This window comes from Meleagris gallopavo, chromosome 10, assembly GCF_000146605.3.
Source record: "Meleagris gallopavo isolate NT-WF06-2002-E0010 breed Aviagen turkey brand Nicholas breeding stock chromosome 10, Turkey_5.1, whole genome shotgun sequence".
In the NCBI taxonomy this organism is placed as follows: Eukaryota; Metazoa; Chordata; class Aves; order Galliformes; family Phasianidae; genus Meleagris; species Meleagris gallopavo.
In genome coordinates, this window is record NC_015020.2 from 11449180 (window position 1) to 11463425 (window position 14246).

Genomic DNA, 14246 nt, shown 5'->3' on the forward strand with positions numbered 1-14246 from the left:
ATACTTAAGGGCAGGGTTAGTAAGAGATTCTACCCTTCTGCTGTCATAAATGAAAGTTTTAGGAATCCAGATAGCAGGGTCTTGAATAGCCATCTCACGTATCGTTATAGCAAAAGAAAAGGGAAGGTGCAAGTCAGATAAAGGAAAGGAATACCGGGTTCGTATGCACAGTTCAATCAGTAACTTGGTTTGGATGCACCAGTTTCAGTCTGATAACAGCTAACCACGTAAGCTGTCACATTCAAGCACCATTAAACCCAACAGTTCAATATACTGAATAATACAGTGCAATACTGGCACAAACCAAGCCAACGTACATATAGGGGAATTTTACAAGACTTGTAGATGATAGGAAAAGCATACATGGTGACACTTTATAGTCATTTGGGTCCAATCCAAAGCCTGCAAATCATTATGGAAAGCAAGCCCATCGTGTAACACAGAAGAGAAAAAAAAATGTGTTGGAACAAGTACTCTTATGGTCTGGACACAACTAATCATGAAAAATACCCAGAGCCTTATTTTAATCATCACCTCATCCATTCTCTGCTATTCAGTTTGAGATATTTGTGATTCTTTTCCTCAGAACAATGGTTTTAGGACAACGCGGTAAAGACACAATATGTCACCTGGCCAAATGAAGAAGAAAATTTTCATTTTGCAGAGAGTACTGCTGAAAACTCTGCCACAATTAGATATGAGTAAGCCCATTACAAAAGGAAAGTCCCTTTCTGCAGGAGTCGGCCTGTCTCTGGTTTGAGACCCCTGCTGCCCTATGCCATCCTCTTTGCACTCCTGAGGCCCACACAGTGACGCAGTAGGAATTACCAACAACGGGGGTTTTGTCTTTGGCCTTGAATCCAACAGGAAACTCCTATACCCCAAGATGGCATAGGAAACTACTCTTGGCTACGGTGTGTGCTTAAGAAGACAAAAGCATTAAGAGGAACGTAACAAAGTTCAGCTTCGCCTGTTTCTACTCAAACTCAATTCAGGTCAAGGCCAGACACCTGTTCTTGTTATTAAGTACAAATCACTTTAAAGCTTAGCCTGTTTGAGGTATGCCATAAGGATTTCTACTGCCATCTCCACCCTTGCTCATCAGCATAACTATTGTTTATTGCTGGCTCTTTCTGTGTATCAACCAATGCGGGGCAATGCTTTTTTCCAGAGCCAAGATTGCACAACACACTTCTATGCTCAAGGGAAGGAAATACCCTATTCCAGTTAAAAATAATGAGGTTTTTTTTCAAACAAGCAATTCCTACAAACCCTTCTAGGCATTAACTTCAACAAGAGAAACACGAGATCATCAAATATCACATCAGATCAGTAGAGAAGACAACTAACAAGGAAGCTATATACAGAGAGACTATCAAAACAAAACTGAGTGACACACACTTAAAAGGCTACCACTACCATCACCCAGCAGGCCTTACTACTGGACTGGACAAATCTGAACAAAGCTTAAGCAGCCATCATTTCAGCTACATGAGATTATCTTCCATTTCCCAGGTGACCAGCAATAGGATAGCGGACTTGGGTTGCACCTGGGGAGGTTCAGGTTTTCAAGACCACGATGCCAGTCCAGTCTGGTTTACATCCTGGTTCTTACCACAATGTTCCTATTGTCTCTGCATTAGTGCTATACCTCCCGGGTGTCAGACTACTGGTTTGCATAAGCAATTGCTTTATCTCTACATGTCAAGTCCTCCCCTTTTCTTCCTACCCTAGCAAATTCTTTTGCTTTATAATTCCATTTCTGTTCTAAGGTCTTAGCAAAATATTTACCTTCCTCCACTCTCCACTGCAGTCAATGCTTCTTCCATACTTCATAGCTATTCCAGTTTGTCTACATGCTCACATAAGATATTTCAACATGAGGCAGACTATCAGAACCACAAAAATCAGAGCCAAGAGGATCACAAACAACTGTTTGATCCAGGCTAGGTTTGACAACCAGGAAATTAGCTTCTCCCATAGCTTGGAGAACCCCAGGATGTGTCATCTTGGGTGACCAAATGTAGGGTTTTCACATGATCCCAAGTTCTTTTGATGTTAGTTTCCACTTTCTTGTGCTCACCAATACAGGTGCAACAACTGGTACTGATTAGGGTGCAACTTCCTCCCCCCCCCATATAAGCGGTTAATATATCTAATGTCATCTTATTTTGGAAGACTACTTCCTTTAATGAATTTACCTAAACCCACAAGTGCTTCGGCCATTGCATTTGCTATTATCTCCATTTCTGCTGCAATATTTACAATAGCTCTCTCTAGCTGGGCTACCCACAGAGTAGTGATCAAAGCCTTTATAAAACTATGATATCCAGTATCATAGTTATATATAGTATACATAGTATACATAGTTATCAGTTGATAACCAAAGGGTTATCAACTCCCATGCAACGTTCTTTCCAAAGATCAGGAAAAGACTTTCTGTCCCTACCATTTCCACACAGCCACCAGTATCCTGCTCCCAATTTGCACCGACTGTGAAGCTATGGCATCTACGCAATTGGGATCTTCCTCTTCACAAAGAGAACTGAAAAACTTCCCAGACCAGAGAATATTGTTGCAGGAACCCCAAACCTTGGAATTACTTCCTGCAGCAACACCCTGGTTATTTCTTTGGCTTTTTTGGTCCTGGGGAATGGCCACCCTGAAAAGGTATTGGTTAGTACTAGCATATAATGAAACCCCCCTGTTCTTGGAATTTCCAAAAATCAATTTGCCACTGTTGCCCTGGAAGGTTCCTTTTCCCAATAGGCCCCACTTGTACCCTGTTTCTGGTACAAGGATCATACAGTTACTTTGTTCAGATATTTATAAGAGTGTCTGTTTCCCCAGTATGTTTTATTATGTTCCCTTAGAATCACTAAAGGGTACAACAACATGTCTATCTGGGTATGCAGCCATCTGTCAGCTTGCTCCCTTCCCTTCTAAATCATTAATTAGATTCCTATCCTGTCTGGAATACTTTACAGGTTCTGACTCAGGTAAAAGATTTAAAATTTACAAGCCAGTTCACTAATATTTTTCCCTTCAGCTGCCTGTTTTGCCACCTGATCCACCATCTTATTTCCAATTTCCTGTGTAGTGTTACCTTTCTGATGTCCTCTACAGTGTATAATAGCCCACGCTCTTTGGTAGATTTACATCATGCTGAATTTGTTTTCCATGTGTGTGAGCAATCCTTGCACTTTCCAGATGGTACCATGAGTGTGTACCACCCCAAATGCATATTTAGCATCTGTCCACATATTTAAGGCTCTTGTCAAGGCAATTATTTCAGCCTTCGGAGCAGAAGTCCCCACAGGTAATGGTTTTGTCCTTGTCTCACAAAACTGCTACCATCGATGAATCCAGAAATTGCCAGCATCATTCAATGATTCCTCCTATAGGTCTGGCTGACTGGCATAGACAATCTCCAAGCAGCCATGCACTCCTGGTTCTGAGGTAGCTCCACATTGGTGCCCTTGGCACTCAGCAAAATGATTTCTTCCTTCTAGATTTCTGTTGAGAAACTTGATAACCATTTAAACCAAGAAATTCAGCAAACTCACAGTCCACTGAACAGAGTCCTCTTTTTGTTACTGTGGCATCCACATACTGCAGCAAAGTTCCACACTGGGGCGGAGGAATCCAGTCTCAGGCTCATGAGCTGTCTGGTTCTCAAAAATCACTGGGCTGTTCTCACAACCCTGGGTAAAACTGTCCATGTTAACTGAGTCTTTTCTCTCCATATTGGGGTTTTCCTACTCAAAGGCAAATAGCTTCAGACTTTCTTTGGCAAAACCAGTCAGAACAAGGCATGCTTCAAATCCAGAACAGTAAACTGCAACTAGTCATTCCTTAATTTGGTTAATAAAGTGTAAGGATTTGCCACCACTACATGTATACTTTCAACAATTCTATTAATTGACCTCAAATCTTGTACCAAATCATAGCTCTTACTGTCCTATTTTCACTGGCAAGACTAGGGTGTCATATTTGGATTTGCATTCAATTAATAATCTGAACTCCAAAAAGTTTTCTATTGTTTCTTTTATTCTTCTACAGTCTTGTATCCTCAAAGGGGCACTGCTTTACCCTGACGGAGCTGGCTCCCGCTTTTAACTTAACTTCTATTGAGGCTGCATTTTTGGTTCTGCCAGGCGTCCCCAATGCCTACATGCCTGGGTATAAATGATTCAAGATTTCTGTAACTTCTGGAGGTACAACATTGTTTTTTTTCCCAGTTTGGGAAACTTACCAAGTTCCATCATTCCATTATTCAGCTTTTGTGATCAGAGACGGTTCCCTTCCCCTCAGCTTGAGACAGCTTCTCCACCAATGTCCCATTTCCTTGTTATTTGCACACTGCTTTCAGTCCAGTGAAGGCAGAACCCTCCCTGGGTCCTTCCAGGCCCCCCGTACCTCTTCCCCGAGGAGATCTCTGGGTCCTTGGGCCATGAGTTAGCACAGCAACACTAGCAGCTACTACTGTTCTTTCCAGTTTCTTTCTTTCATTAATATCTCTATTCCTCAATCAGTTTTTTCAGATCCCTCACCTTTCTTCTCGGTCCTGACATCGCTGTTACATCTTGCTCATCTTTGTCTTCCTCAATCTGTGCTTTTTCCAAATCTTTTTTCCTTTCTTTTTTTCTTTCCCCCACACTTTCCAAACTTTCATACTTACAAACACTATTAACATATTTCAGTTTCATCTGTACCCCCTTCCCATTTGTGAGTAACACGCTGTCTACAGCAAGAGCCTTCTGCCACGGGGGTGTTCTCATGCTGGCACCTATCTGCCTTGGCCAGTGCAGATCACAAACTCTAATATCTCAAACTTACTGTTTTTCCTTAAGTCTTTTGCCATTTTTTTTCCACAATTCCACTACTCGTACCCTCAATTACACTTCCATATACCATTAAAACAGTTTGTCCCACTCCCTTCAAGACCCACAAGTCAAGCAATACAGTTCTTCAACTTCTACAAACATCCAGCACTTGGTCTGACAATTAGAATACTCAATTATGATAACTGGTCCCATTACTTCATTTATATTCCTGGTTTCTTACTCAATATTCCCTGTTCTTCTACACCTCCTGCAGGACATCTCCTCATGACTTACAGGTTCCCCTCCAATCTAAACCTACCTGGTCCGCTGATCTTGTCTGTTCCTACAGTGTTCAAGTAAGAGGAGGGAGTACTTCTGAGAAATCTTGGGGTCTGCCAATGGGGTCCCCTCCCTCCAGCTGGTCCCACAGTCGAACAGAGTGCCTCCTTCCTGGCTTGCCAAAATTGACGTGTGGAATCAAACTCTATAACCCACATAAGGTTATAAAGCAGGTGTGTTTGTTATGGCACCAGGTGCGAGGGGAACTGCTCCTCATAACTTGCGCACCAAACCGCCAATTTGTCACCTATTTAATATACAAAATCATACATATGCATAGGATTACACAAAAGGTGGCTTGAGCTTGCTTAAAGGTCCCAATAACTCGTCATAATATTTCTATTAGTTCAGGGAAATCATTATACTGTGTCCCACCTCTGTGTACATGCATGCTGCTCTCTGGTCGTCCTGGGCAGGGTCTTCTCCAAATCTTCCTCATGAAGGCTTCCTGGTGTACTTCTCACCTTTGGCTTGCTCAGTGGTTTTCGAGACCACAGTGCTGGTGCTGACTGGTTTACATCCTGGTTCTTTCTACAAGGTTCCTATTGTGTCTGCTTAAGTCCTATAATCTTGCAGGTGTCAGACCAATAGTTTGCATAAGCAATTTTGCTTTACGTCCACGTGTCAATATGGTTATTGAACATGGTGGTGACTGGGTTGACAGTTGGACTAGATGATCTGAAATTCTGTAATGCACCTCACCGAGACAGATTTTGTCACATTGCCTGCCACACTTTGTCCATGCAGGACAGCAAAGATGGCAGGCTTGGGCTCCTAATTATAGTCCTTCCTCACCTTCTCACTCTCAGAGGTTTAATTAGCAGGAATTCGGCTTAGTTTATCAGCACTTTGGTCATTTATTTCTTTCTTCACAGTAATTATGCTAGCCTGTACCCAAAAAGGTAACTAAAAGCTGTTTCTAAAATAACAAAACATTACAAATCTTCATTGAGACTTCAGAAAGTAACTCAGTTAACAATTTTCCCTAAGAACCAAACAAACCATAAGATAGCTTCTCATATAAAAAACACATTCGTCTTGTGAAGCATCTCCAATATTGTGCTCAGCTGGTACTCTTCTGGGAGCAACTTTCTCTGTTCTTCACAAATTTCTCTTTCTTCTTCACAATCTGATTGTGACAGAAGGCGGAATGGCATTAAACTACAGGAGGGGAGATTGAAGTGAGGGAATTCTTCACTCAGTGGGGCTGGAGTGCTGCCCAGAGCTGTGGGTACCCCATTCCTGGAGGTGCCCTGATCTTTTAGGTCCCTTCCAACTCCACCATTCTGCGGTTCTATGACTCCCTCTACTTCGCTAATAGTTTTGTTTGTGGTACGCTTCAGAAACTCGCGTTAATAATGACGCACTAGCTCAGGACGAGCCGCTGGGCGGTGCTACGCGCGGCCGCCCCGCCCGCCGGACCCTGCGTTCATTCCCGGGTTGCGGGGGGTGCCATGGCGGCCGTGCGGGACGTGGAGATCGATCCTGATGGCACGTTCAAGTACATCCTGGTGCGGCTGCAGCGGCCTGGCGGCGGGGAGCAGCGCGACATCGTGCGCGGCACCAAGGCGGCCGAGTTCCACAGTGCGTGCCGGGCGGGAGAGGGGCTCTGAGGCGGGGAGCGCCGTGCGTCCCGGCTCCTCTCTCACCCGCCATTTCCAAGCGCCACAAACCGCGTTTAGCCCACTGCGCTCGCCAAACAGCCTTAATTACTGCTCGTGCCCGTCTCGCAAGAGAAACTCCCTTTCGGCTTGGAGGGAAAACGGGTTGCAAATAGCTGACAGTTCTAGTTATAGGGTTCTGATGACTCTGTTCTCCTTGCGCAGATCACATTTTTGAGAAAGTAAATCCTGAGATGGAGAAGCTGGGATATGAGTGCAAGTGCCTTGGAGGAGGGAAAATCGATCATAATAGCAAAGAGAAAAAAATTAGGGTGTTTGGGCTGTCTACAGTAAGTGTCTCTTGTATTCCTTTCCATCTCCGTTGCTCTGGGGGTTTTGTTTTATAATAAATAAGTGTGGTAACGAATCGGAGCATAAACGTTCCCTGGGAGTCTTGCCTGGCTCCCTTGTGGGGAAAACACTCCTTTAAGGGCAGGAGACCAAAGCCAAAGGAGCAGATAATGCGGAATGATAACTACAAACAAGGCTAAAAGTGGAAATCAGCGTTTCCTGGCTCACAGTCTTAGTGACAGAGCAGGAAAAGCCTCTTATAGCCAAGGGGTCACGATTCAGCTGGAGTGTAATCTTTGGCTGTGGAAACGTTGGCTTGCACTTGACCAGCTGGGTTGTGAATAGTCTGTGTGTGTGAGAAGGGCACACCCAGTGTAGGTGGGGTACGTGTTCAGTGGGTGAAGATACAGCTGTGCACAGATCTGTTTTGTGAGAATAGAAGTGGCTCTGCATGTGGAAACCTGAGCCTTTCTATTCTGTGCAAGTTACTGAGTCTTGTCATAAAGAAACTTCAGTGGTAATTTCTTGAATTTAGGGAACATACTGTAGTCTGTTTCTCGTGTTGTTCTGTGATGAAGTATAGCTGCTTCTGTAGTAATGCTGTGAGCAAAAGTTCTTTGCTTTTAATGTAGATGAGAACAGAATAGTCATCGCTTTACATTAAAAAAAATTCAGTTGATTTAATGGAACTATTTCAAATCTGCTAACCTTAACCTGATAACGCATTCAAGGCCTAGTCCCTATTGCTTAACTGTTGTTAAATGTTATTGTTGCTTTTGTTTTAAGAGGACAAGAAGGAATGGTTTTAAAAGAAGGAAGATACAGATTAGGTTTTAGGAAAAAATTCTTCATGCAAAGGGTGATGAGGTGCTGGGACATGCTGCCCAGAAAAGCTATGGGTACCCCATCCCTGGAAGTGCCCAAGGCCTGGCTGAATGGAGCCCTGGCCAGCCTGATCTGTGGGGGTAACTGGCCCGTGGCAGGGATTGGAATTGGATGGGCTTTGTTGTCCCTTTCAACACAAGCCATTCCATGGTTCTCTGATTCTGCTATCTGTGTCTCTGGCTCTTCCATCCCAGCTGCTTGCTGTTTCTATGATTCAATTGACTCTTGCCACCTGGAATCATGTGAAACAATTCACCACTTTAGGATTTGTGCTAAGGAGAGAAGACGGTGGATAACACTTGCTCTACTCAAGTCTCTTGATTGTGAATGCCTATCATCATTGCATTATTAGATGAGGTTTGACACCTGCATTACTAATTTAGTTGCCAATTTAGTGTTAGAAGCATCAGTCAGCTCTTGAAACAACTGCCTATGGAAAATCCTTTTTTTTCTTCTTTTTTTTCTTTTTTTTTTTTGTAATTCCTTTTGGTACCTTGAAACATATAGATGAGCACAAGGCGAAAGCAGAGTTTTACTCCCAGGAGGGCATCTGTTGAGTAGAGACCTGGAGATTTGAAAGACAAGACTTCAGCTGTAGGTCAGAAGTTGGTATATAAATCATTTTGATGCTTTTCTTCATTTGGAGATTTGCTGTCAGACTCTAAAAGAAGATTATTATTATTATCATTATTATTATTTTTAAATGAAGACCAGAGAAACAGATTTCTTTTGAAGTAGATGCTGTGCTGTTATTTGCAAAGCTGAATGGGGGTCTTCAAAGCAGTTACCAAAGGAAGAAAGATCTGTAGAATTGTGATTTAAAATGAAAAGTATAAACCAGCAGTATTTTTTTTATATAGCTCCATTATCTGGTAGTTTGAAGAGTTTGATACATTTTCTAGTGCTTCAATTCAATTTGTGCAGCTTAAATGCTAGTTTACTTAAGCTATTCCTTCTGAGATAGAGCCAGTGATGAATTATTGTGTTTTGTATGAGGTTTTTTTCAGTCTCCTGAGTTAAATGGGCTTCACTGAATATTACTGGAAAAAGGCAGTAAGGTGGAAATAACAGGTTTTTATCAGTAGACTGAAGTCTTTGACAGGTGACAAACTTACTTGTAGTTCTGAAATAAGAAATCAAGATTAGTAACTTCAGGCAATCAAAACAATGGAAGTGCACCTTCTATCACAACTCTTAAATCTCAGTGGAAGACTGAAACTGTGATCAATGATTTAAAGAGAGTTAAAAATGAGATAAGTCATCTGATGTTGCTTTAGTTTGGAGTTATAGTGCTGAAGGTTATTTGTGTATGAAATTATGCCAGAGAGATAGCAAATAAAGAGTTTGGTCCCTTTGGTGACTAGAATAGTACTCAGATGTTCACACATGGCTTCCTGTTCTGTTTTCCTTCAGCTGAGCTACAGCAGATGCTTGTATGCTCATACGTTGATGTGGGTCAATACAGTCTGTAGTTTAAAAAGAACATTCAATAAATAGAGTGGCTGAGGGGTTGGGAGTGTTTTAAAGTAAGCTTTTTGTTAGAGAAATTGTGGTGTATAAAATGCATCCTGTTACTGAAGATTGACTCATTTATTTTCTGCAAATTGGGTTGGGAGAAATTGGAGATAGTAATAGAAAAATGAAGTGCTATACTGCAAGAACAATTTTTTTTTTTTTTGAACGTGCATTTATTTCTAATTTTTATTTGAGCTACTTGCAGTATCAAACTGTAACTGAATAACTTGTGTTGATAGCAATTGAATGGTCCTGTGGAGCTGCTTTCTGCACTTGTCTCATAAACTCTTGCTCTTTCTTGCAGGGCTATGGAAAAGCAGATCATTCGGTGACTGTAGAGATACTGAAAAAAGTGTACACAGATTATGAAATTACATGGTCAGATGACAAGAAATAAATTGGCTACTTATGAATGTGACAAGCAGTTCAAATCTGGAAACTTTCTGTGAGTTGTGCTTCAATAAATAGAATGGAATGTATGTTATCATGAACCCGGCATTCTGGACTCTCCTTTAATCTATAGTACAGTTAAGTAATCCCCAGGTGTCTCTTAATTTGCAGATCATTGCTTTGTGCAAAATTTTGACTTGAGAAAGTGATTGTATGCCTGGTACCTAGTAACCAAGAATAGCATGCAAGTCACTAATCTGCAGCTTGAGCACTTCCCACTTCTATTTTCCTCTGGGCTTTTTTCCCCTAACACTCATGAAGTAACTGTAACGGATGCTATTTAGTTGGTGCCAGTATACAAAACTTTTTTTTTTTTGGCGTTGTCCTTTCCCAAAACCATCAGATGGTCTTCGGGAGGAAGTCATCAGCTAAGGGTAGCGCATGTTAAAATAAACAGGCTTTTCAATTTAATTTCCTGAAACACTCTATGACAGACTTTAATGTTTCTACTACACTACTTACGAGAAAGACATAATTTATACCGGATTTCTTATTGCAGTGACTCTCAAAAAGTATGGGGATGGGGCAGGGGGAGAAAAGGAGAGACTTGAGCTGAAAATTGAGTTGCCAGTTGACCTCTTTGTTTCGTAATAAAGAAGTTGGGCGTGGTACAATGGTTTACATATAAAAAGGGGGCTTTGAGAGTCCTCTAAATTCTATTATTTTCCAATGTAATTTAACTTGGAAAAATGCTGTTTGCTCTACCTATTAAGTGTTTAAGTCTTACAAGTAAGTGGAAGATTTTTTCTTATTCCAGATCATGAAAAGAAGCAGGAAACTGGTCACAAGGGCGGTGATGATTTAGCAAGTAGAAAAGTCTTACTGGCTTTCCTGATCTAGGAGCAACATTTTTACTGATGCTGAAACAGCAACAGAACAATGAACTCACAAAATTAAGTATTGAATTCTGCTTCCTCTCGGTGTGTCTGCTGACTTCTAAAAGCAGAATAGAACTCATCTGAACTTACGGAAGTCTCAATGCTGATTTCACCTGAGAAAAATATCCTATATTGATTCTCTTATCATTCTAAAATGGGAACTTAATTACAATGTGTTGGGTTTCCTTTTTTGTAGGTGTGCGATCACTGTGTGATTGTGGCTCTAGCAGTCTTCACTTGAAAGTCCTAAAAGATTTGATTCTGTATTTGCATGAAAACTGAGCTGCTTGAGCAATCCACAAATAAAATGAGGATGCTGAACAAAGGAATGTTATTAAACCTGAGACAGGGTGAGTTTGATCAAGGAATATTTTCAAGAGTAAGCATTATAATTGCTAAGTGCCTTCTTTATTCATCATAAATACATGAGATTCTTAACTATATTCATTGGTATAGGAAGTCAGGATTTTTTTTTGTTGCTTCAGGTACCATTCTCTGAAATAGCACCTAGCAGGTGGCCACTCAGCATGTGCCAGCAATGATTTGTCTTCAGATATATAAAATAGCAAGTAGTAGTGGTGTTCCAACTTCCCATTTTTGACAAAGAACTGTTAACAGTACTTCACTGCCCTGTGCCAGAGCTAAATCTTTTTTGTTGTTGTTGTTGTTGTTCCCCTGTTCACAATCAGCATATGTCTGTCTTTGGCAGGTTGCAGTGCAATTACAGCCTTAGCATCAACTGACTGCTTTTTTCCTCTCTGCTATCAGAGAGCACTTCAGTAGTGTCCTAAGCATCCATTTAAGTAGTCTACTTATTTTTGTTCCATAAACAATCCTAGTTAAGACTCTTCAATAAAGTATGGGAAATCCTCTATGGCTATCTTAATAGCAACATGGTCAAAATAGGAACCTCACAGTTGGCTTTCATACGCAGAAATGACAGGAACTTACATAATACTATGTGATTGAAATCACTGTTGTATTAATTCCTTTTCCATCTTCTCAGATTGTCTTTTCTGTCTTGAGTTTATACAGTCTCCCTATACCCAGCTTACTCTAATGGTTGACTATCTCTAAGTTTTTATTTTTGCAAGGAGACCCAAAGCATTATTGCTGCAGTAAAGCAGCGTGTGCTGACAGGAGGTAAGATTGATGTACCTGGTACAGTCATGTAATAGCTTTCTGTCCAAAATAATTATACAGTGTTATTTTCTTTGTGAATTGTTGGTGATTCCAAACAGTTGGAACTGGATTTCGTAGTTCTCTAGTTTTGTTTGCAGTTTTTCTTATAGTAATTTCTTGAGCAACATAGTATTGTCCCACTGTGAGCATCTTCAGCCTAGGACACACAAGAGTGACTCGAAAGCAGACTTTTCTGAAAGTTTGCTGCCCTGTCCAACTGCTTAGAAGATTGAAGTTATGATAGCATTCAGCAGTGCCCCCAGCAACCTGAAATTACAGTAATGGAAGAAGGCAAGCTTGGAAAATGGGCCATAGCATGTGTGCAGTTAGTATCCGTGAACGTCTTAGAAAAGAAAGTGGTACAGATGGTTAGAATACAAGCGATAAATACAATCACATCCCCCTCTGGTGGCAAAGCAGCAGAGCACACAGGTATGCAGCTGATTCTGAAATTTGTTGCTGTAGTTAAATCATAGCTGAGATGGGAGCCTGGCCCTTAAGAACTACTTGCACTATATTAGGGAGCTAAATGATCGCCCTCGGGCTGTGCTGGCACTGCCAAGGAATGTGAGAGGGAGACTGGGAACAGTGACTTGCTTTATTTTTAAACACATACAAGTAACAAAATGGGCTGAAGAGATGATATTTTATGCAGAACTATACTTTTCTACCAAAATCAGAATTTGTCAAACAGTTCAGTAGCTAGAAAAGAACAACATTAACTCATCCATTTTGAATAACCCAGTAAAATTAAAAAAAAATACATGAGGATAAAAATATTTCGTCTTTATCAAAATAATTGTGGAGCACTGCTGGAATTCATGTTAAGTGGAATCTTTAAAGGCTATTTCCAAAATAAAGCGCTTTAGCCCTTCCTCAACTTCTTTCACTATGCTGCTCCTAAACACCTTCCTCTCCTCAAGGAATTTTTCAAAGAGGTAGGTACCCCCACCAACCCCAAAATAATGCACTTTGCTTGCCAAATACACACGGCCATTTTTAGCCAACAGTTGAGCCAGTGTATCATGCAAAGCACCGTAATAGTTGGGGTTATAGATGGTCTCAGACGTGAGAATTAGATCGTATTTTGAACAGGGCTTGCTGCTGCTTAACAGGAACTGGCTGATTTCAGACCACCCTCCAGAGAAAAACCTGCACTTGGTGAGCTTGTCAGGCAGGCACTCTGATTTCTTGCGTTTCTTTGAAGGAGGCTTAATATTCTTTCTGTCATCAGCCTTATTGCCATCGTTTATACAGTTAGCCACCACGTTAGGCATGGTTATTTCCTCAATCACCGTGCTGTTGTAGTCCTGAAAGTGGACTTTCTCAGCATTTCCCCTTAAGGCGACTATTCCCAGCAGTCCAGCCCCGCAGCCAAGATCCAGCACTGTCTTGTTGGCAAACTGGATTTTGGCTTCAGAAAGGAAATCCATCAGATCGTAGGTGCACTCCCAGATTTTCAGTCCTCCCTCATAGACTCCTGGGATGAGATCAGAGTGAGAAGAAACACTTTTTGACACAATATCTTCTTCGTGGATGCCATCTTGGCACGTCAGTTCCACAACAGACATATTTACATAGTACAGCCCTGATACTGTTTCCAGGATTTTATTTTCCAGTACCTTACTGACATCTGCGGGGATGTAGTGCTCCTTGGCAGCTTTGATGCAGACTTTTTTCTCTGGCAGCCTCGTCTCTGGGTGTTCGTGTGTTGGAGAACATGGCTCTGTCTCACTGTGAGCGCTGGGCTCCTTACTTTCATCTTCATCAGGAAAAAAATTAAATCGAAAATCCATTCTCAGGAATAACAGACTGGGAAGTCGCAGCGAGAAGCACTCATCTAAAAGCAGCGCTGATGTATTTCTCTTTTATTTCTCTTTTAGAGGACGTTCTCAGGCACTTACCGCTGTGGGAACGAGCGCCCGGTGGGCAGCATAGCCACTGCTTTGCCAATGAATCAAGCGAATGATTCCTGCAAACAGAACAAGCATCTTTACACAGTATCAAACTGCCAGAACGTTAACGCTAGCAAACTGATAGCGACACCCTGATTTTCTCTTTTAAAAAAAGAGAGGAAAGCTTCTAAACGCATTTTAAGCACCCGTTTCCCCCGGCGCCCGCTCCCTATACCCACCACAGGCTGCGGCGCTCAGTCCCCCTCCGCCTGGCACACGTGGTTGGGCTTCCGCTTCCATGTGCGCATGCGCACCGCTGGGAGA

At 41.8% G+C, this 14246-nt stretch overlaps 2 protein-coding genes across 3 annotated transcripts; one reads left to right on the forward strand and one right to left on the reverse strand.

The window, feature by feature from the left end:
- Positions 1–6576: 6576 nt before the first annotated feature.
- LOC100548654 (14 kDa phosphohistidine phosphatase-like) lies at positions 6577–10008 on the forward strand. The gene is made up of 3 exons (XM_003208573.3): positions 6577–6749; positions 6992–7116; positions 9822–10008. Exons 1-3 carry the CDS (start codon positions 6620–6622, stop codon positions 9912–9914), a joined length of 348 nt encoding a protein of 115 aa, XP_003208621.1. The 5' UTR covers positions 6577–6619; the 3' UTR covers positions 9915–10008.
- Positions 10009–12606: 2598 nt separating this feature from the next.
- Positions 12607–14237, reverse strand: METTL18 (methyltransferase like 18). 2 transcript variants are annotated; one of them, XM_010715737.3, is made up of 2 exons: positions 14162–14237; positions 12607–13789 (listed from the first exon to the last, which is right to left on the reverse strand). In XM_010715737.3, exons 1-2 carry the CDS (start codon positions 14220–14222, stop codon positions 12852–12854), a joined length of 999 nt encoding a protein of 332 aa, XP_010714039.1. In that variant the 5' UTR covers positions 14223–14237; the 3' UTR covers positions 12607–12851. The 2 variants fall into 2 exon arrangements, with proteins under 2 accessions (XP_010714039.1, XP_010714040.1); XM_010715738.3 differs by having other exon boundaries at positions 12607–13999; positions 14162–14202.
- Positions 14238–14246: the final 9 nt, after the last annotated feature.